Source organism: Pollicipes pollicipes, unplaced genomic scaffold (genome assembly GCF_011947565.3).
Source record: "Pollicipes pollicipes isolate AB1234 unplaced genomic scaffold, Ppol_2.1 Scaffold_1077;HRSCAF=1251_pilon_pilon_pilon, whole genome shotgun sequence".
Taxonomy (NCBI): domain Eukaryota; kingdom Metazoa; phylum Arthropoda; class Thecostraca; order Pollicipedomorpha; family Pollicipedidae; genus Pollicipes; species Pollicipes pollicipes.
Window position 1 is genome coordinate 23,399 of NW_023595867.1, and position 23,190 is coordinate 46,588.

The 23,190-nt window shown below is 47.5% G+C and overlaps 1 protein-coding gene and 1 long non-coding RNA gene across 2 annotated transcripts; both read left to right on the forward strand.

Moving 5' to 3' along the window:
• Positions 1 to 3,308: 3,308 nt before the first annotated feature.
• On the forward strand, positions 3,309 to 6,756 carry LOC119109581 (uncharacterized). Its single transcript, XR_005095452.1, has 3 exons — positions 3,309 to 3,515; positions 5,282 to 5,453; positions 6,699 to 6,756. It is a non-coding gene; the product is annotated as an uncharacterized LOC119109581 (long non-coding RNA).
• Positions 6,757 to 6,900: 144 nt separating this feature from the next.
• On the forward strand, positions 6,901 to 21,077 carry LOC119110241 (organic cation transporter protein). Its single transcript, XM_037234373.1, has 10 exons — positions 6,901 to 6,924; positions 8,040 to 8,143; positions 8,884 to 9,038; positions 10,803 to 10,971; positions 12,492 to 12,612; positions 18,731 to 18,840; positions 19,134 to 19,268; positions 19,594 to 19,676; positions 20,389 to 20,570; positions 21,063 to 21,077. The coding sequence occupies exons 1-10, from the start codon at positions 6,901 to 6,903 to the stop codon at positions 21,075 to 21,077; spliced, it is 1,098 nt and encodes a 365-aa protein (XP_037090268.1).
• Positions 21,078 to 23,190: the final 2,113 nt, after the last annotated feature.

The window sequence follows — 23,190 nt, forward strand, 5'->3', positions numbered from 1 at the left end:
TGTGTGGTGTGTGTGTGGTGTGTGTGTGTGTGTGTGTGTGTGTGTGTGTGTGTGTGTGTGTGTGTGTGTGTGTGTGTGTGTGTGTGTGTGTGTGTGTGTGTGTGTGTGTGTGTGTGTGTGTGTGTGTGTGTGTGTGTGTGTGTGTGCGTGTGTGTGGCCGCAAACCTCCCGGATGGTGCTCTTGCATAACTTGGTAATAAATTGTGGCATCTTGCTAATTTCGTTTGGTGGTGGATTGATTCTTTGACATTTTTAGAGATCCTGTCCCATTTTTAGTGCCTTTGTTTAAACACGTCATGTCCTATGACTCAGCTGTTAAGGTTATACCAGCCAGGCTTCTCGACAAATTGACCATGCAGTTTGCTTGTTGCTAATTGAGACGCATTACTTGTTGGTCTTGAAAATATAATCGAATACCGACATCGCGAATACCGCGTGCAACAATACCGCGCGAACACCGCGCGAATACCGCGTGCAAATCGAATACCGCGTGCAATGAGAAGTCTAATTTTGTCCGAGCATGTCGGTTCAGGCAATCAGAGGTTAGGCTGCGTCACGTATGACACACACATACACACACACACACACACACACACACACACACACACACACACACACACACACACACACACACACACACACACACACACACACACACACACACACACACACACACACAACACACACACACACACACACCAACACACACACACACACGCACGTCTCCTTTTATACATAGTTCATGGCACCTACACTCGTAAGAATGTTTTAGCACGATTCGTCTTATCACCGTCATTTTGACGAACAGAATGCCAGCAGTTGTTATAGATGTCTGTGGCAGTCACGCTGGATATATCAATGTTAGACAGGCTAATATCAGTACCGCTAGGCACAGGTCGTTCCCACGGCACTTGGTGTGAACTATCTTTATGGTCATTGTGCATGCTTCAATTAGCTTCCCTAATGGACACTTGCATGGAAACGACACCGATCTGTCAAGGGTCAGGCTAGGTCATGACCTTGACACACTAGTGTCTACACGCAGCATCCAACCCGCACTGTCATCGTCTGTGACCTATGATTGGAATTGCAATATGAGTCTAGTGCAAATGGAGTGCAGCTCGTGCAGCCGTCACTGCGTGAGATCTGCATTATGGTGTTTATTGTGATATATTGTAGCATTCTATGCATATATTGCTTCGTCAATTAAATGTGCTATGACACAGCTTATCATTTTGTGCTAAATATCACATCGTCTGAACGCGACGTGGGTGGTTACCATTCGGCAGATAGAGGAGATATTGGTCCTCATGAGCAAAATTCACCTTGATCTGTCCGGATTCAGCTACATGCATTCCAAGCGATACCTACCTGAAGTGTTGTCAAACAGCTCAAATTACGTTTATCCGATGGATGTAGCAGAACTGTTTGCGTTATAAAGCGATATAAAGCACCTGTGACCCAATCGACCTAGCATGGGCTCAGACGTCACAGATTGACCAAAAAACACAGGAAAAGGAGGGTTGGAGGGCTTAGACGACGATCTTTGCATCGGTCATGTCGCCACCACTAAGCCTATCAGTGCAGGAGCTACCGGAAACGGGGCCGTACGTTACCCACTCCAATACCCTCTACCTGCCTTAAATCAAAAGATCAGTAGGACGGGGTCAGGTCGGGCACCCACGTCGGGCCATGGTGTCAACATGGCTCCGTCGGGCCGGGGCCAAAGTGCTAGGCAATATCGTGACACAGCAGCCCCTTGTCCGATTTGATCATTTCAGCCGGCGGCCCTCTGAACGTCTGCGACGAACCCCCTAAGCACGATTTCTGGAATATTACACGCATGTCTGCCACGCATCGGTGGGAGTGTCCGACGCTGTACCAAACCGGCCACAGGCACACCCTCTGTCTCCAAAAGCTTTCATTCGTCCACAAAAATTATGGGTGTCCGAACAGAGCTCATCTATGTTTATGTAAGTGTGCTTGAATGCAGCACCATTTGTCGGCGGACGCACAAGGTTGAACGTCGTCACGCTGGCATCCAACGCCCCTCGCGCTCTGCGGCCACCGGGCTCTTGAGATTACGCGCCAGGCAGCCGTCTGAAGGTACAAAGTCAACCTGGCTCACGTGTCCTGAGTGAATCTTTGCAAATATGATGATAACATAGATATGGATGTTTCAGCCAATCTAATGTAAATCGAAAGCTGTTGTTCAGGGTCAAGCATAACGTCGCAAAGTCAGGTCTTGGTGCATGAATAGCTTGGAAAATCACAATAAGATGATTTATGAACTACTGTTTTTTCGGCATTTTGAATTCAGTGGATTTATGCTGAAATTGATCAAATTTAAATACGCAAAGAGACACTGGTCAAACGATGTTATCAAGAAACCCTTGGCTAAATATTCAATAGCCGAAGTTCTAAGCTGTGCCATTGGCGTATCCAAAAGGGGAAGGGCAGGGTTGGGGGCATTTAGGGCAATGGTCACTGCGTGAAGGTGGTAGGGGCCCCTTACGGCCAACGGCTCATTCGTTTGGTAGTTTTAAACGCTCGCGAGGCTTCTAAAACGACCTAAAACGGACCCCTGAGGCAACAAATGGAGTCCTGGACATAAAAAGTTCGTCTCAATGAAAGTAGCACTCCTATAGCGATGAAGATGACCCCTTGGCTGAATGAACTCCCTATAACCCGCTTGGCCCTTTCCTGGGCAGACCCCTGACCACGCCCCTGAGTTGCGCTTCTGATCACTCGTGATAATAAACACAGCTTAAAACGTTGTGGTTTGATAATCTACCCAACCAACCTTCACATTAAGCTGAAAACGTCTTTAAAGAAAATTTTAGGAGAGAGAGGCTGCAATTCAGTGGTTATCATATCTGAGGGAATGGGATGAACAGTTCAGGATAAATATTTCGGTCCATACTAATCCAGAAAAACTTATATGCATACGCTGAAATTTGTCACTTATGTTTATGCTTTCCTCGTCCCATGGCCAATGGAGCGGGGATACTCGCCCCCCACGTCCACTTGGCGAAACCTTGCTGCAAGAGTGGCACGCATTTAGACCATGCCCGCGCACATTGACATCTCAAATCGCTCCACTTATACCGTATCTAGACCCACTGCTGTATCGTCTGAAGCCGTGTGCGGTGGACTCACGGGCCCGTCGGGCCTATCAGTTTGCACTGTGATCTCTCAAGCAGCAGAACACGTCGGGGGCTCCTGTTAGAACTGCGGTCACTCAAGCACAAAAACACGTCGGGAGCTCCTGTTAGAACTGCGGTCACTCGAGCACCAGGACACGTCAGGAGCTCTTGTCAGAGCTACGGTCACTTGAGCAGCAGAAGACGTCGGGAGCTCCTGTTAGAACTGCGGTCACTCAAGCACCAGGACACGTCGGGAGCTCCTGTTAGAGCTGCGGTCTCCCCAGCACCAGGACACGTCGTGAGCCCCTGTTAGAGCTGCGGTCACTCAAGCACCAGGACACGTCGGGAGCTTCACTTTTACGCGATCAGGTGAGCTTATTGTTAATGGTAACATACAACCAATGAAATATAAAGGCACAGTTGTATCATTTAGTTTGTGTAAAATCCTAAACACAATAAGTCATGGACTTGCAATTGTCAGAGACTGCATGCCGTCCATGTAGTCTATCAATTCCTAACAAAAACCATACGACGTATATCATTGACAAGCGCTCAGACATACAATAACAAAACCCGTCAAACCTTACCCTTTCCACGCTGGAGGTGGATTCACTGCTGCTTATGTATGGTTCCATCCCATTCCCGAACCATTCCAGCTGGAATGCCGAGTTTCAAAGAACTTTCTGATTGTCAACTTAACATCTTCTCACAAAATTTTGGAGTCCTGCATTTACCTCTATTTCATTTGCTGGCACCGCGCATAATCTATCGCCTTGATGGTGCGTCTTGGGACATCGTGGGAAGCAAGGCAATGCAAATCACTGTTTTTTGTCTGTTTTTTTTTTTTTACAGACATGTGCCCGGCAGATTACTTCTTACTAATGTTAGCCGATGTCTGACCTGCACAGGTTTTGTCATCCTTAAATATGTCATAGTTGACCATTAAGCAGATTTGTTGAATGCTTTCCGTTTTCCAAAGAGGGATCCAGAATATACGCGAGGAGGATTGTGCGAACACGAGTCGGCATTGGTGTTGGTGCCGTAAGTAGCAAATGGTTGCTTCTTCGATAGGGCTACCGTAAGTAGCAAATGGTTGCTTCTTCGATAGGGCTATCATATCTAGCTGCTAGATCTCCCAGCTGTGTGCTTGCCTCTAAACACAAACACACACACACACACACACACACACACACACACACACACACACACACACACACACACACACACACACACACACACACACACACACACACACACACACACACACACACACACACACACACACACACACACACACACACACACACACACACACACCACACACACACACACACACACACACACACACACACACACACACATACATACATACACACATGCATACATGCATACATACATGCATGCATATACACACACACATATGTGTGTATATATATATATATATATATATATATATATATATATATATATCTACCTATCTATCTATCTATCTATCTATCTATCTATCTATCTATCTATATATATATATATATATATATATATATATATATATATATATATATATAGATATACACTACATCGGTGGATCATGGGTTACGAAGGCGGATTGAAGGACAATTTCAGGAAGCCATCTTCAATTTTCATCCGGGGATTTTTAACAGGCTCCTTCCTCTTCAGTTTGCTGGTTATGTATAAGTGAATCTTCCACTTTAAGCATATCACAAATAATTGAAGCACAAGAGGGAAATTGCCAACTTTGAATATATTACCCAGCAACAATTTCATGGTCCAAAAATGATGCAAAAAATCGGGGAAATGTCGTTTGAATTGTGACATCATGCCGCAAGATATCAGTCTACCTGCCAACCATTGATTTAAGTGCCATGGCATACGCTTCCCCCTTCCTCCGTCGCGCCCGATTCGTCTCACTTTCGGTGACCCGAATAATGAATGAAGAAAGTGTGCATAACATAATATTTTAGCTACATAACATTTGCCTCGCGTGTGGGTGTATAGTTTCTAAAATTGACAAGCTGAAATGTATAACAATGCCGTTCATTTCGGATGAAATAGGCCTCACACGGGGCAGCGCGCGCACTTGCACGGATCCCAGCGGCCCCATCCCTGTTCGGCAGCGCCGTGGACAGCGGCGGCTCGGCACGACATGGACGTGGAGGAGGTGCTGGAGCGGGTGAACGGCTGGGGCCGCTACCAGAAGGTGGTGTACTTCTTCGCCTGCTTGCCGTCCATCTTTGCGGCGACCATCACAGTCGGCTACTCGTGGACGGCCTTCCCCATGGAGCACAGGTACGAGCCGTGCGCCGCCGGGTGGCCAGAGTTGGTGGGGATGGTAGTCTGGCGGATGCTGGTCAGCTTGTGGTGAGGAGCGGGTGGGGGAGGCGCGTCGTTATGGACGTTCGAGGAGCAATTCAAACGTGCAGTCGTAACAACGTGATCAGCTTTTTTACAATCAATTTTAGGTGGGAGCATTTCCGGCAATGTGACGAGTCTCAAAAATGGATTTCCCCAGCGTCTTCCAACATTCAGATTCTTGTTCAGGTTTGCTCCAGTTGTGGCGCTTGGTTGAAAAACTACAAAAAAATGCAGGGAACTGGCCGCGTTATGAGATGGGGCTAGGTAGGGGCTAGACCTGGGCTAGGACGGCAGTGTGTAGAGGAAGCGGAATGGTGAGCAAAGTATCTGGTCAGTGGGGCTTAGTATTTTCCATTGCACTTAAAGGGATGCTCAAAATTCGAAAATATCCAATTCAGCATCAGATATGATAAAGCATGCTCACTTAAGTGAACAAACCCAGCTGCTCATATAATTAGCATACTTTTTAAGCAGGAAAGGTCACTCTGGAGGGCACAGTTTTCTGCTGAGTAACTATGCTCCTCAATCCGTCATGGTTTGATTACGTCATCGCACCTTGCACAACAATGATTAAGAGCCAATTAACGTCCATTATATCTGGAAATCGTGCTTACGTATGTCGAATATGTAGGCTTCGACATTTCTTTTTTGGCCTTGATCGCCGCGTGGCTTATTGAATGGCAGTATTTGAATATGAATGCCAAGGGAGCTTTGAGATTACTGTCTTCGATAAACCTTCCTCCATTTTCGCGGGCACGTTGTTCAGAATTTAGATGGGCTTAGGTCTCAAGAAGTGTAGGATTGTAAACAGCACCGAAAGGTCTTCAAAATGACTAATTCAGTTAGAAACTTTAAATGTGGAATACCCCTTTTAACATTTCAAAAAAGCCTTGAGCACAGCGAATGGTCCAGGTGTGTTACGAAGCATAAAAGAATCTTAACTCATGCCACAATACGTTCGGAGCTTGGTACCGCATAAATACAGACTCATAATACGAAACTAGACTCGGAGTCCGTCATATCAAGCCATTTGTTCTAACACTTGTGAGTCGCAACGCTGTTTGCAGAGAGTCAACGGCAATGTCTGTCAGCCATTACGACCAAGCCAGGTCATCGGGCTCCAAGGCTGAGATCGGCCTCTTACGAGCCGATGCGGCGACCCTGGGCTGGCTGCCGCAGATGTCTGGTGGAGGGCTGTGAGGACGGCAGCAACGCTACCTACAGCGCCGACTTCCTGACGTTCAGCACGCCGCCGGACGAGGAGCACCAGTGGAGCCGCTGTGATGTGTACAAACGCGATAATGTGACAGCCGGTTGTCACCCGGAGGGTTTCGGTCGGCAGAGCGTCGGCTGCAGTCAGTGGGTGTACGACGCGTCCGTCATGGAGAGCACCATCGTCTCAGAGGCGAGTAGGCGCCGAGCGAGTGGGGCACGGGAGGCGCTGTTTATATCGCTCCCTCATTGAAGGCCCTTGGACAAACCATTTTCCGATTTGATGCAGGGACAATTGTTGACCAAGCTGTGCTGGGAACGCGATTTGTTCACATACACTTGTTCATTTGATTGAACACATACACTCGTCACTGTTGAGGGACGGATGGGTTAAGTCTTTTCTGAGCCTCTTTGTACTTTTAAAAGTCATCTGCATATGCTAGTCATTTGTTCTGGATCGTTATCCAGGTGCCATCCTGTGAACACTTGTCAAATGTTTGCAGACTGACCTAACGTATCGAGAAGTAAGCCTAACAATGACGTCATGTGCCTACAAAGTACTTTTTAGTCCAAATGAACAGTAGTGATGACAAACAGATAAAATACAAATTTCCTTCATTTATTTGGCCCAGTATTCTCATTTTCCTTAAATGCATTAAGGAGACTCAAAGTAGCATTGAGGAGGGGAGGGGTTAAAGTCAGAATTGGAAGTGGGGCTCAGGCTCCTATCGAAAGTATATAAAGGGATGCTCTAACATGTGAAATGAGAATTGGACACGCACATAGGTTTATCGACACCTTGGATCTCCGATGAAATATTCCATCACGCTCATTTAATCTTTTGACATAAGAGTTATAGCTACCAAATTCATTTCCCTTTTTCTTCTAAAGGTTGATTGTTATGGCACAACGGCTCGTGTCAAGCATGCGTGAGTTGAGCAAGGCTTTTAAAGTAAAGCGCAATGTTGCAGAAATTGGATGACGTCATGTCAAATGTCATCCCAGTTTTACAGCGACAAGCAGGTTGACTTCAAAATAAATGCGTCAATTACAAAACAAATGCGCTACTTCTGAAGACATGAGGGAGGGGGGCGAACTTGTAGCGTGTATTTGTAGCCATGCTTGTTATTAAGCGATAAGAAAAAGCACTGTCGCCTGTATGCCGGCATCAGCCAGCAGCATGTTATCAGTGTGGCCACCATAGGGGAAATTGCGAAGCCCATAATGTAAAGTCATCTGTTACCGCACCGACAGGGCATATGCAATGTTCGTTGTAGCACCCGCATGACAAGGTGTTCTCTCGCGCAGTTTGACCTCGTATGCGACAGTGAGCCTCTGCGGCCGCTCGGCGCCAGCCTCTTTTTCGTTGGTGTGGCTGTCGGGTCCATACTGACGGGATTCATCGCTGACAGGTCAGCACAGTGCACACGGCCGGTGGCGTGAGGCAGGGCTGATTGGAGCCCGATCGGGTCTTTTTGCTTCAGTGGTGTGGACATCTCCGGCTCTCGGCAATAACAATACAGTTTTTGTTACAACTCTTTCGTTCGCAGAAAAACGTGATTGATTTGCTCAAACGTCTCGCAGTTTCAGAGAGCCTTGAAGCGCGAGCATGTTTCGGCCGCCTTCTTTGACCGCTCTGCTTTTCGTTCGTCCATGACATCAACACAGGACTAAAACTTGTCCGCCCCGGTGGCTCGGTTGGTCAGTACCCGCATTCCCATCCACACACCGTGGAGGGGTGGGTTTGAGTCGCTTTAGGCGTCTGCTTTTTGCTCTTGACGGAAATGGCCTGTGGTTGGTGGTAGCGGCCCGCGATAAAAATCAGAGGACATCGGAGGGCGAAACGGACCGTGTCAAACATTGTTGCACGTTAAGCTTTCGCCACCAGGTTATGCCACCGACCTGGAATTGCGCGATCGAATGTTAAATATCTGGGTGCGCACAAGCACTGCTCAAAGTGAGCTCCGATCGCAGAAATCCGTCCATTTAAAAGACTGGGATAACATCTTTAAAAAAACAACAAAGTGCAACAACTGCATCACGTGCTACAATATGCATGTCACGTCACACTAGCATTCCGCGTGACCCAGGCGGTCACGCGGAATGCGGTTGGAATTGCGGTCACGGTTGTGTCAGGCGCCATCCCTTACAGGTGGGGCCGGGTGGTGACGCTGATGGCCAGCGTCGTCCTCACCGCCACCGTGGGCACGGCCGCGGCCTTCGCGCCCAGCTACGGCGTCTACACCGGTCTGCGTTTCGCCGCAGCCGTCTTCTCCTGCGGCTTCTTCAACGTGCCGTTCGTGCTGTGTGGGTGCCGCGCGGGCCCGGGGCCTGGCTGGAGCGTCGAGTGTGCTGCCGGCTAGGACAGCAGGGGGGGGGGGAGGTACATATGTGCGCGCCGCGCGGGCCGATCCCACCCCCCCCCCCCCCCCCTCCTCCCGGCGCCTGGCTGAAGCATCGAGTCTGCTGCGGGCTAGGACGCCTTATGTTTACTGTCTGGAAAGTTCCTCGCTAGAGGGTCTGTTGCAATGGATCCAAGCAAACTGATCGATCCGCACATTCGGGGGGACAGGGAGCGGAGCTCGTTAACATCGCGGGAACCCGCACAGGTTGGATAGATTTGTGCATTTACGTCTAAATAGGAAGTAGGCCATTTGATTATGTATACGTCTGTCCTAGTTAAAACGCGCCCGGCTGGCCAGTTGAATACCCTTTGCTCGGGTGGGGGTCAATTTGACCCTTCCCTCCCGAGATATCACGAAGTAGAAGAGCTAGAGAACCAAATTTATAGGGTGTGTTAACTTGTTCGTGAAATCACTTGGGTCCAAGTTTGAGGTTCCTAGGTTGTGACCTTTGTGTTAAATGACGTCAAACAAAGTCATATTCAAGATTGGTCTCCAAAGGGCTCCTGGAACCTTGATGGCTGTTCTAAGCACAAAGTGTCACGCCCAACTAATGTCGGTGACCTCGTCTGACCTTTAAAGGTCATGATGACCAAAATCATGCAAGATCGCTTTAAGCTTTGCATTTGGATAAAGGACAAAGACGATGCCAGACAGTATGCTTTTAAAACAAATTGTTGACCCGTGTCATTTTAGATTAGTGACCTATTCTGATCTTTAAGGAGTCCATGAAAGGTGAATAATGCGGTTCCTGTTGTCAATGAATTCGAAGAAACATCAGAAACTACCCCATACAGGAAGCCCAAGAGCAATAAATCAGGTTGATTTGGACTTAGGTCTGACCTTTTTACCTGACCTTAGGTCAACGTAATTTGTTCATTCAAGTGCTTTGTTGCCTAAGGAAGTATCGCGGGGGTGCATGACTTCGTCCAGCCATTCGCTGTCGGATCATATTGAACGAATCCCTAAAAATCACCTTCACTGAAACCATGGCCTGACCTTAGGTCAGCCACAGGCCAGCGACCTCACAAGGTGCGTCAAATGTTTTTGATGCCAAACGATCCCCTATTAAATTTCCTACACCTATGCAAAATTTGGGCAAAGTACAGGTAGGCAAAATATGGCAAAACTCGGAAACCAATCCGGAAAAACCCTTTGGCGGTAATTTTGACCCCCACCCGAGTGCGTCTGAAACCTCTCATTGTACAGACTTATATGCAATTTTAAATCGCGTTATAATCTAGTCACGTAGCTGCAGCACCATCGAAGTGAAAGCTTATGTCTTGTCATGCATGCCTGATATGGCGGAAAAATATACCTGACCGACTTGAATCTGGTCTGGTCATCTGGCAGACCAATCAATAGCTCCAAGGTCCCTTTTCTTCCACCATTAAGCACTAGGGTTTGATGAACTGTACTCCAGAAATACCGGAGACCTGTCATGCAGAATTAAACAGATTCTCCGGGATTATACGTGTTGTTTGTATGAACTGAAAATTTTCGGCGACGCTTGGACGTCGGCGCGAGTTGAGCGGCCCCGTCTTCGGCATGCAACCATGACGGTTAAGTTGTTGTTTGCTGGCCGCTGTTTCTGTTAAACGTTAAATACCAGCTGGCTGGTACCATGCTCGCAGTGTGACCGTTTCACAGCCGTTTGCGTTTCCCACAGGTATGGAGCTGACTTCCATCGATGCCCGCGCGTTCTGTGGCATCATCATTAATGCCTTCTTCGCCGTCGGAGAGGCGCTGACTGGAGTGTTCCCCATCTTCGTCAAGGATTGGAAATCGCTGCAGCTGATCTACTCGGTGCCAATTGTTCTCTTCTGCCCCTATTGGTTGTAAGATATTGCTATCACTTACTCATGTTTCTACCAGCGTTAGAAAGATGGGCGAAGTCGGGCTGTAAGCATTTCATTTAAACCGAATTTACACGTACACAGATGGGAACATGTTCTAGACGTCATTCGTCGCAACGTAAGCGCAAATTGTTGCCGGACAATGGACATGTTCAGAGTAACGTACCCGAATTCTCGGCCTGGATGAATCAGTCCGTATCTTGCCCTTCGCAGGCAGCCAATCTTAAGATTCTGACTGGTAAAGTGGCCGCTGATATGGACAAGGTCGTCCACGATTAAAAGAGATGTTGAATAGTGCAACCATTTCGCCTCACTAAGTCACTTATACTTACTTAATATATCTTCAGGACTTCATCCGGATATTCATCTATTTATTTTGCCATTTCATGGGGTATGTGGCCTCAGAATTGATATGAAATAGGGCACGCTGGTTCCTACCATCACCTTTCGGAAAGAGCTTCCCGTGACTGCTTTTGTTTTTGCCCGTTCTCTGTGCGGGTGCCTGGGGATCGGGCTGGAACACGTCTCACCCCGGTCTGACGAGGATGGCGCCGGAGAGCTGTCCGGGGCGAGTCGAAGGGATCGAGTGTAAAGGTGAATTGATTGTAGTTATCGATACCAAGATAAAAATTGATGCTCCAATGATGCGGCTGTTGTTCGCCCTAAAGAGTGCAGAACAGCAGAGATATAACATTGTCATGTTCTTTTTTTTCGGGGTCACTGCGGCATAACGCTTAAGGCACTAGTCCAACGCCTAACGCACTTAAATGGCGTTAGTAAGCACTAGATTTCACTGGATCCGCGGTCAAACCAAAATGCCACAGTACGCAGTACGTCGTCGCAGAAATGTTGCAGCACAAAGACTGGCCAATGGAAAAGGTGGCCCGATTCCGATCAGGAGCAAATGCCGCCACTTTCCACGCATACGACTGAAGATAGCTCGCTCAGCCTCTCAGTCTCAGTCACGCTCAGGCTCTCAAACGAGGTCTTGAAACGCAGTCCTTGTGTGATTCAAACTGAAAATCATAAGGTGATCAACACAATGACCTTCACAAGTCGATTACGTTGATTGCTCTTTGATGATTTTGTATTCCTTTAGCTCTGGTGATTTGTCGGTTCGGTTTTGAATTGTTTTGCCTTTAAGTGAGACATTTTCCAAAATCAGGGGTGCAATTGAGCAACGTCCCATTCTTTGAATGCAATACCCGTGCCAAGAATACCCCTCATAGAGTAGGAGTTTTAGTGTGCCTTCAGACCTCTGGGCTCATTGGACTCATAGTCGAGACACCAGTACTCAGACCCGGGCTCAAATTAGTGCACTTCTAAACTAGCTGCGACTCAGGTACGAACTGCACGTATTCACCACGGCTCAAAACTAAACTAATGCGATTCAAAAGCATGCGACAGACTCGGACTCAGCCTCAAGATACCAGCACTCGGGCTCAGCTTTCAACAAAGACATCGATTATGCCTCAGCTGACTGGTGAAACTGGACGTTTCAGCTTTCTTCCTGAGTCACCACGGTGGCTGATGGCAGTCGGCCGGAAGGACAAGGCCGAGAAGGTGCTAAGAAACGTGGCCAAGTGGAATGGAAAACCTTTTCCTGAAGAGCTGGTCATGAAGGTAATTATATGCTTTGGAAGAGCGGTGTTCATGCATGTACGTTTTGCTCAGTGCACGGACAAGGTGCACGTTTTGAAGGCTTCCCGCGTCTGTTGCGTGCAAGTGTCTACAGTGCGGCAGCTAGGATTTTCTTAAGGGCAAAGAGGATGGAGCTCAGTGAGCACCAGAGACGTACGCGCATAGTGAACACAGGGACACGTGCCTCTCCCTGGCCAATTCTAGGTATGCATCAATATGAGCACGACTAAATGCTTACATCAAAACCATTTGGAGAAGACACGTGCAAATAAGTAGATCAAGAACACTCGAGGTTGTATAACGTCATGCAATAAACTTCGCGTCTCTTCGGTATGCTGAATTTGGATTTCAGTGAAAAGCTTTCTTTAAGGCCTCTCCAACACAAAACCCCGTGTACACCCATGTTAAGCACTCGATATCAGTGGATTCAAGGAGTCGTTTCTATGCAGTGAAGACGTGAAAATGCGGACCTTAGCGCGGGGGGATAGCTCTTGCTGCGCCCGTGGCGGAAAAAATACAACAGCCGTAATGAGTGAACAGCAACAGCCGTAATGTTCCCAAAAGGACGATATCCTGAACAGGTCACGGCCGTTCGTTGCCAAAGCTGCGGGATATTTTTTTTGAGCTCAATACGTTATAGCGATGTCGGCAGTAAAGCAAGACACCTCATGCACCGCTCTAGTGGTATAGTTGCCTTACCTATTGGTAGGGTTTCAGCCTCACAGTTTTGAAAAGGTGGGCCAAATTCGTAAAGACAAACACCCATTTTTTATTTTGTTTCAGTTCACGTTTAGTTGAGCAATGCTTCCCTGCGCAGCATCACCATTTCATTTCACAAAACCTCGCCCCTGCGCAGATTATCCTTTAATGAAAGAACATTTTTCTCACCTTTTCCAGCCCTCGGACTTTCTTTGTTTCCTCGCCCGGTCACTTTGAAAGATGCTAGAGAAAGGTACTCTTCAATAATAAAGCCAATCAATAAGTGTCAAGGTGTAACAAATCAATTATTCAACTGATAAAACCTAGAGAGGAATTCAGCTCCTGGTTTTCGGCATTATGAGTTTAAAATTCTCAAGCTGAGCCAACGACCTTTTATGTACCAGGATGTTGTGCTAAACAGCGATGGGACGTTAGCGGGTAAGCATCATCCCCTTGAGATAATCCCTTTTTGAGCATCATCCTCTCTTCACATGAGATCACCTACTATTGAGCATGATCTCAGCTCAAAGCATTGAGTAGCGTCAATATAATCGCTATCTACCTCTACAATGTCCGTCAATCAGCGACTCTCGGTAAATCAAATGTCTAAATGAATCTAAGAACTTTTAACTCATTCTCAATTACTTGATCAATCAAAGCTTAAGCCCTTTTCTTACTTCTGATCTGTGCATCTATGCATAGTGGGAGGTGCGGTTTGCATAGCCTTTGTTACACCAGGCCATATAGAGACAGAAACTCTTCAAGTGGTGTGTTCCGTGATGTGCCAGATCAGGTCATGTATATCAAATTTTGTGTTTATAGACCTCGTTATCTCAGGAAGTAAGCATGACACGACGCTAAAACGAATAGCTCTAGGGTACCGATCGTGATGGCTGCATCATGCATTGATCAGTGGTGCACACGGTCTGTATAATATTTCTGTTTGGCTTAGTCTACGTGACACAATTTGCACAAATGGGGTCTTGAATGACCCGGCATAGCTAAATTTATACTGTTTGTAACTGGTTTGCATTACCTTGGGCTTGATGAGATGCAGGTGACAAGCCTACCTTATCATGCAGCGGAACGCGAAATGGGACAGCATGACTTCGACTAAACGGTTGCCTATGGAAGGCAAGTCTTTCAAGTTCTCATTTGACGTTGCCACCCAATGTTGAGAACTCAGGTACCGAGAGGAGCTTTTTCAGTCTTCTAGCCTTTTCACTTGATATTTTAAAGAGGCTGTTACAGTGTTTCACATCCGTTTGGGGTTCTGGACTAAAATAGACCTTTTGAAGACCATGCAATGCACTTCACAGCCACGTCTTTTAACGATTTAAGCCGCCTCTGGTTTCTAAGCAGAACGTCAGCAAACTTGTGAAAACCATTTCGTGCAGACTACTTCAAGGTCATCCAGCATGCATGACGCCATAGTAACGTCACTCGAATAGTGCCACCCAATTGGCCATGTGGTCCTCATGGTCAACGAAAAGTCAAGGAAAGGTCATCGAGTTATCCGAGCTGGCGTGCGTCAGCACCATTTCTAGCAACTTCAGTTGGCCCTCAACCAATGTAACTGCGTTCATCGTAAGCATCAAACCTCAATCCGTTTTATGCGGCATGATACGGGAGGGTTAGGCAGTGGAACGACCTATGACGGAAATCAAACTTGAATGGAATAACTTGAAGGAAGTTTTCCACATTTGTATGGAAATTTGCAATGAATTAGCCACGTTGAAGACCATTTGGTGCAGTTCACAGCCCTGCCCTTATTAACACCTAAGCCCCTCTAGATTCTGAGCTCACGCGCCCGCGAATGTGTGCAGGCTATTTCGGGGAGACCATTTCAAGGCCACCCAGGCATTCATGACGCCATGGTAACGTTATTCAAATCATGGCATTTCAATGGCCATTTGGCGATCAAGGCGAAAACTAAAATAGAATGGTTGAGTTGTTGATATCTGGCGTTCGTGAGTCCGACTTCCAGATACAACCGCATCCATTTTGGTCTCAATCAATATTCTGCATGGTATGATAGCATAATCAATGACGTATTGAGTGGCATATTTACTAAACAGAGAAATTATGTTGTCTAAGACAGCCTTTTCCACTTGAAGCATGCCAATAGTTATATGTGACTTATTGTATTACATTTGATGCTTACTTAAATATCCTCATAAGTAGGACGTTCCCCTTAACACGCTCTTGAGGGGGAGTTAACTTCACCCCCTACAAAAGTTTTTCAGAATGGGTTCCGAACGGCGCGGCGCAGCCACCTCAAATTTTGCCTAGCTATGGACGATTGAACAGCGGATCGTTAAGAACCAACAATTAATATGTACCTCGTAAGGTTATTGACCTATGACAGGTCAAAGTCAGGCTATGGTTTTAGCAGAGTCAATTTCTAGGGAATCGTTCAATCTGATGCGACAACGGAGTGTTAGACGAAGCCATACATCCCTCCGATGTTTTCTTAGGTAGCACACATATTGGATGAGCAAATAACTTTGAACTAAGGTCGGGTATAAAGGTCAGACCAAGGTCAAAATTAACCTGTTTTATTGCTCTGGGACTTGCTGTATGGGATAGGTTCTGGTGCCAATTTAAACTTTATTGGTAGCAGGAAGCGCAATATACATCTTCTATGGACTTCTTAGAGGTCAGAATAGGTCATTGACCTAAAGTGACCCAGGTCAGCATTTTTTAGAAACATACTGCCCAGCGTAACCCGTGTTGCTTATTCAAATGCAGTACTAAGAGTAGTCCTGCATGATTTTGGTCACTTTGACCTTCAAAAGGTCAAACAAGGTCACTAGCATTAACTGAGCATGTGGGTTTTTGCTTAGAAACAGTCAGCTAGGTTCTTGGGGGACTTTGGAGACCAACCTGGAATTTGACATTGTCTGACCTTATTTGACAGGAAGGTCAAGACCTAAGGATCTTAAACTTGTACTTGAGTGAGTTCACGTACAGGTCAACACACCCTACAACAACGTACATTTGGTGTCTCTAGCTCTCTTAGTTCCCGAAGATCTCAAGGGGGGGGGGGGTCAAGTTGACTCCGTACCGGAGCGAAATGAGCATCTAGCAGGCCACCCGGGAGCGTGTTGAGAAAAATATCATAGATGGGGTATGGGAGTGCAAGTTGGCAATATAGAATCACGGACAAATATGCGAGGGCACCACAAGGAAAGGCAAAGCACGAGCACATAGCGATATTCAGTTCTACAAACAGACTTCAGTAACACACCGTCACCTCTCGGCAAGTTGAAGCACTTCAAGTGGGTCAGCCCGTCTGCAATTCTGACACGACTATTCTGGCAACAAAATGACGCCATGAAGCGTTCCTTGACATCAGCAGGCGATGATGCATTGATCAACACATTTACTAATAGCAAAATTTTGTTGTCTTAAAGCAGTCTTTAACACTCTAAGGTAAGTCAGTGGTTAGAAGTGACCTTATTTCTTTGTATCTGACCCTGACCTGAATATCTTCGAATGTGGTACATTCCCTTAAACTTTACTTTTCAAGACCTCCATTTGTTAAAAACATTAAGGCAAACCTCAGAAGGCTTTTGGGTCTCTCTAATTCGGTGAGGACTGAAACAGCGCGGCACTCAACGTGGCGTAGCATCGCCCACGTGATGAACGTCTACTTAATCAAGGGTAGAAAATATTCATACGTGCGATATTTCTGTTGGGGAATAAAGGGTAAGTACGTTAAATTGTCCACGCAATTATATATATATATATATATATATATATACATATATAAATATACATATATATATATATATATATCTATATATATATATATAATGTCTTGCGGACGCCGAGCGGGCTCACATCTCCTGGCCTATCTCCTGGCCTTACATTTGTGATGATGTTTCATCCTGCCCAATTCTGATCAAATGGCAGAGTTTCCGGCTTCGCATTCCAGTCTGCTACTGTACCAAGCAGGCGATCACTGTTCTCCTGACCCCGCAATAGTTTGATTCACAAGTACGCCCACTGGTACATCATAAAGTCGGGGTGGCAAGGATTTGGATTCCAAGTCACATTTTTTATGCTGCTATAAAAATTGTGGTGAATGTGGAAATTGAGTTATGCCTGTCTGCATAGAGAAGACAGTAGTAACAGCCATTATTCCTCCGAGAAAAACCACGAGAATGGAGATAAAGCCAGGTTTATATTTTGGCAACATGCATTTATCGAAATATAAGCAAATGTTTATTTCTTTCTTCTTCTATTGTTTTCGATTAAGGTATGTTGCTGAAATATCAACCCTATCTATCTCCATTCTCCTGGTTTTTTCTCCGACAATAACGCTATTACTACTGTCTTTTCTAGGTGAATAACGTTCCCCACAAGTGCACTGCATAGCTTACGTATTATGCCTGTTTCTGTTTTCTTGTGTAATCAGCTGTCTTTGACATAGTCTCTGTAGGTGTGTAGATGCCGTTGAACGCGCGCTTGGGTAGGGGATAAATTGACCCCCCAGAGGTTTTCTGGAATGGTTTTTGAGCGTAGCAGCGCCAACTTTTCGTAGCTGTGGGTAAGTGATTAGCGGATCGTTTGGTATCCAACTTAGGTGTACCTTGTAAGCATGGTGGCATACGACAGATCAAAGTCAGTCATAGATTGAGCAAAGTTTTATTTCTAGGGAATCGTATATCTGATCTTTATCTGATGCAACAAAGGAATTTTGACGAAGCCATACCTCTCTGAGATGCTTTTTTAGGCAACACCACAATTGAATCTGTAAATTCCATTGGCCTAGGCTCGGGTATGAAAGTCAGACCAAGGTCAAAGCCAGTATGTTTTATTATTATTGGGCTTGCTGCATGAGGCGGTTTCTTGTGCTTATCCTGAATTCATTGACAACATAAACTGCACTATACATCTTCCATGGACTTGTAAAAGGTCAGAAAACACCACTGACCTGAAATGAACCTGGTCGACATTTTTAAAAAAAAAAATAATCACGCTAATGCTTAGCGTAACATTCATCACTTACTCAAATGCAAAACTCAAAGCAATCTTGCATGATTTTTGTCACCGTGACCCTCGAAATGTCAAACAGGGTCACTGACCTTAAATGAGCACGTGATTTTGTTTTGTTGAGAACATATATGTAGATTTTGGAGGCACTTTGTAGACGAACCTGGAGTTTTAATTTGTTTGACTTTATTTAACCCGAAGATCATGATCTAGAAGCTCCAAACTTTGACTCAAGTGAGTTCACGTAGAGGCCAATACATCCTGTGAATTTGATGTATCTAGATCTCCTGGTTCTTAAGATCTTAGGGGCGTTAAACTGGCTACTTCCCGAGGGGAGCGTATCCAACCGGCCACCCGGGTGTTAGGCTAACATGGTAACAGTCACCTACAATTTCTACAGGAGAGGAGCGGTGGGTCACTCCAAGAGCCCCAAGCCATCAATGAAAGCTTCATTAGCGTGATTAAGTCACCTGTCCTCCTAAAGCGAGCGTTCATCCTGGCTTTTCAGTGGTAAGCATCAACACTGAGAGAACCACGCTTATCGCCTGTTCAGATCACCGCACTCTCTGTGACTGTCCGGGATATTTTGTGTGACGTCATAATGAAAACGCGATTCCTGAGTGAATGGCAAAGTGTTTCCACCTGTCCTGGATGCCATCAGCACCACGTCACAGAGTTACGCGTCTATATGATCGCGTCGACGAAGGGCTACGTAACTGTGCCTGCGGACACGCTGCTCTCGACGTCACGTGCGGACCCCGGTCCAATGCCGTTCGCACCTGACGCCTCGAAGCTGTCGCCAGGCTGGTGGTGGCGATGGTCTACTACGGCATCGGCATGGTGTCCACTGACCTGGGAGGTGACGTTTACACCAACTTCATCCTCACGATGCTGATCGAAATACCGTCGTACGTGTTCTGCGCACTCACCATTAATCCGTAAGTCCCATGTCGCAGTTTTAGGGCAACTCTTCCTAGGCAACGTCGTAAACTTCACGCCAGAGATGCAGCTGAGAAACGTTACGAAAGAAACGTGCCTCCATCAGAAGCAAAGAAGTGTCGACCATGCACGCATAGTACTATGTGCCTATTTGTGAGCTGTTTTCACATGCTGGCAAGTGCGCCAATCAGTTAATTTTCCCGTGCGGTTGGGGAAGGCTCCATACCGGGCACGTCCGCTGAGTAAAACAGCACAAACGGAAGAGGAGATGCGACTACCGCGGTACACATGTGTTTTTAATACGGCTTGGCTGGACCATTTCAGACTGGGTCGAAAGCTGGTGATAGGTGGTGCCTTCCTGTTAAGTGGACTGGGCACCATCTGCGCAGGACTCGTGCCGGCCAACGGTGAGTCATGCGCCGGCCCGTTGTTAACACTGAGTCATGCGCAGCGTTCTTCCCTGACAAGGTGCGGCATGTGCCGACAAGAGGAGCTATAAGTTGGGTACCTATCTCCCATGCTGTGTACAGCACTGTCCTCCCAAACGCGGATCTTTGTGTCATTGTTGCTTGCGTAGCGATGGATCAAGTAACAAGCTGGTTCTTTCCGGCGATGATTCATGGGTCTTTTTCCATAATGCTCACTGATGCATTGGAATCTTTTTTCCCAACGGCGAACTCATCTCATTGGTGGGGGAATGAACGAAACTGAAGGACTGAATTTGTGCTATGTGTGGAGAAAGGTGCCATCCCAGTCGGATCTGCCATCCGCCACCTCTTTGACTGAGTGAACGAGTTCCTGCAATGCTGCTGTACGGTCAAATGCTGCAAAGTATGTTCCAAGGTCACATCGTCAAATGTAGGCGGTGTATCCACACGAGTCAACACGGGACGGCCGGTAAATCAAACAAATCACACGAGCGCGGCTGTCTTCTCGGCCAGTTCGCGCACACCGTGAGTGCCTGCCCCGACACAACACAACTTCAGTTTATCGGATATCAGTCGCCGAAAGATCTGTTTACATTGGACGCGATGCGTTGGTGCTTGCAATCAAGACGAGTGCGTGTTGTCTGTCAGCTCCCGAGAACGTGTTACATATATTATCTTGGGTTCAATTCAGAACTGGAGTGGCTGACGACGACCTTGGCTCTGCTGGGCAAATTCGGCGCGGCGTCAGCGTTCTCGCTCCTGTACCTGTACACGGCGGAGCTGTACCCAAACGGAGTGCGTGTGATAGGCGTGGGCGTGGCCTCAGCCAGCGGAAGAATCGGCTCCGTGCTCGCACCGGTCATCGCCGATCTGGTAACTACAGAAGCTGGGCGTTCAGCAGCCAAGATGACAAATAACGCTAATAATAGCGTGTTTCTATATAAAATAATAAGTGCCTCATAATAACGCTGATGTTGCGAGCGTGTAGCACGCTGTCTGGCTGTATAACGTTTTCGACTTTGCGAGGCAACTGGAGGTGGTTTTCCTTCTATGTCGTCGTTATCTTTGGAACGGTCATCACTGGCATACTGTATCAGGTTTTCCCCGCGACTTCCCGCGCGGTGGCAGGTGGCGCTTAGCCCATCGCCATGCCAGGCAAGCTGCTGTGGACTCGCAGTTATCGGTTCTTCCGGCGCGCGTTACGGTCACACTCTGCCAGCACCCATCACGACACGCCACGGGCAGCCGGGTAGAGCTGTCGTTACCCCGCCCGCCGTCCGCCCGGCGGCGACCAGAACGAGACACGCCACAAGCCCGTGAGGCGGCCGGCGGGACCCCCTTGCCTCGCGCCCGCCGAATGGCGAGGGCACGGCTGTGTAGCCTGACCGTGCCCTGACCTGACCCCTGGGTGACCAGGGCGACGACACGGCCACGCTGCCGCTCTGCATTTTCGGGTGTGCGGCCTGCTGGCGGGCGGCATGACGGCCTTCCTGCCGGAGACGAGTGGACACGACCTGCCTACCACGGTCGCCGAGGCGGCTGACTTCGGACGGTGGGTGCTCCGCCGAGGCAGGGGTGTGGGGGCACGTGGGAACGAGCTGCCTGGACGAGCACGCCGTACTACTGGGGTGGAAACATCCATTCTGGTGACTAGGGCTCAAAGCTCACATCTAAAAATCGTATAGAAATCGGCCTTATGTCTACGAGAACGTCAAGCGGTCATAGAATGAATTTTATATCATAGAACTAATGTGGTTGTCACTACGTGCAGTCTTAGACTAGACATGCGCTTTTTAATATCAAGCCGGAGTGTTCTTAAATTTGATAAGTGACTATAAGAAACCCCCACTTGCCTCGATCGCTTCTCCTCCCTCTCCGCCATGAGGTTATCAAGCATTGCCCAATCCGCCAACTAGCGAGCTAAAGCACCAGTTGGAGATCATAGTGATCTCCAATCTGGTAGTAGAGATCACTGTCGGTAACGTACACTTACACGATTTAATTTTAAGGCGATCCAACGGTTGAATTTGAAGTTAAGTCGGACCGGACCATATCACGTCTATGCCTTCTACGCGAACCAAATCCTACAGATTCCATTTAAACGGAGTAAGGTAGCGCCTGTGCTGGGAGATTGCACTATCTTCGATGACAGGTGAAGGGAGAGTGGATGACCAAAAGTCACACACACACATAGGTATCCGACCTCTGATGAGTCGTATGAGTCAAAGATCGCTATCATCAGCATGTTTACCCGTGGCCAAGATGATGGGAGCAACAGGAATATATTTCAGTCCAAACAGGGAATGTGGCAGCAGGAGGGGCACAGTCAGTGTGGTGGGGGGGGGGGGGGCATGTGAGGGTGGTATGTGATGTGGGTGTATGTGGGGGGGGGGGGGCATTGGTGTATGTGAGGGGGGGGGCACCAGGGTTGACGAAAGACCACCTGTTGGTAAAAAAAAAAACACAAGGAATCACCGGATTCGTCCTACTTGAATTTGAGAGATCGACATGCTGGTTAGTTTTTGCTTGTTTCCGTCTTGGACTGGACATGGAAGCCAGAAGCAACCGAAGAATGGCGATTCTGCTCGCATATAGAAAGTCCATGAACTGAACGAACCGGACATAATATGTCTGCATGGGATAGTCGCCGGCGCTATTCATTTGCGATGATTCATTGCCCTCCCTCTAAACCGACATCAATCAGGCCTTTTCCGGACTTTGTCGGGGCCCAGCAGAGTAATTGCAAACCCTGTGTAATAAACATCGATTGTAGAGCCAGGATCCTTATTGTGACCTACAGCTAGCCCTTCGAGCTTTGCCCCCCCCCCCCCGCCCCCACCCGAGGGACCTTTCGTGCCCGTCCTCGGGCCCCTTCGGACACTGCTCCTGGCCGACTAAGGGCCCCTTGCCACGACAGGGCCCCCTGTCAGGAAAGGTGGATCCCGAACGAACACGGGTGGCGGCTCCTCATTGACCCAGGAGCCCTGAGTCAATGGAGCCTCAATGCGACCTCAGACCAGCCTTTTAAGTCCGTGGGCCCTTCGAGCCTCTCGAAACCAAAGAGAAAGGGAATGCCCCCTTCGCCCCCTGCCTGTGCTTTTGATTGTGGGCTCCAAAAAGTTTCAATCGCCTGGAAACGAGCTTGGCAGCAGATGACAGATGCAAGCGAACTCACTTAGTAGTGACGTAGTCTTGGTACATAGCAGTGATACGAGGTAAGATGACACGTTTTAAGAGATTTGCTCATGATTTCGAGGCAGGTAAGTGCGCTCAACAATCTTCTTGTTCAGCCACGCATTGGACATGCAGACAGTTGTGTTGCCATGACAGGAAGTTGCTGTAAAATCAGTTATGAAATCTGAAGCATGACATCGCACGAGGCTTATGCTGAGGTGCTACCGGCTTGAGTGCATAACATCAATAATGGGCTTTCCAATGATATTCAGGCGATTCTACATTGACAGCTTGACAGATGAATTTAACAAGATTGTAA

Excerpts from the sequence above, each read along its gene's own strand:
- LOC119110241 (XM_037234373.1), top strand. The coding sequence starts at position 6,901 with ATGGAGAGCACCATCGTCTCAGAG. Across the intron at positions 8,144-8,883 it reads ACGGGATTCATCGCTGACAG|GTGGGGCCGGGTGGTGACGC; the intron begins GTCAGCACAGTG and ends CATCCCTTACAG. Across the intron at positions 19,677-20,388 it reads AGGACTCGTGCCGGCCAACG|AACTGGAGTGGCTGACGACG; the intron begins GTGAGTCATGCG and ends GGTTCAATTCAG.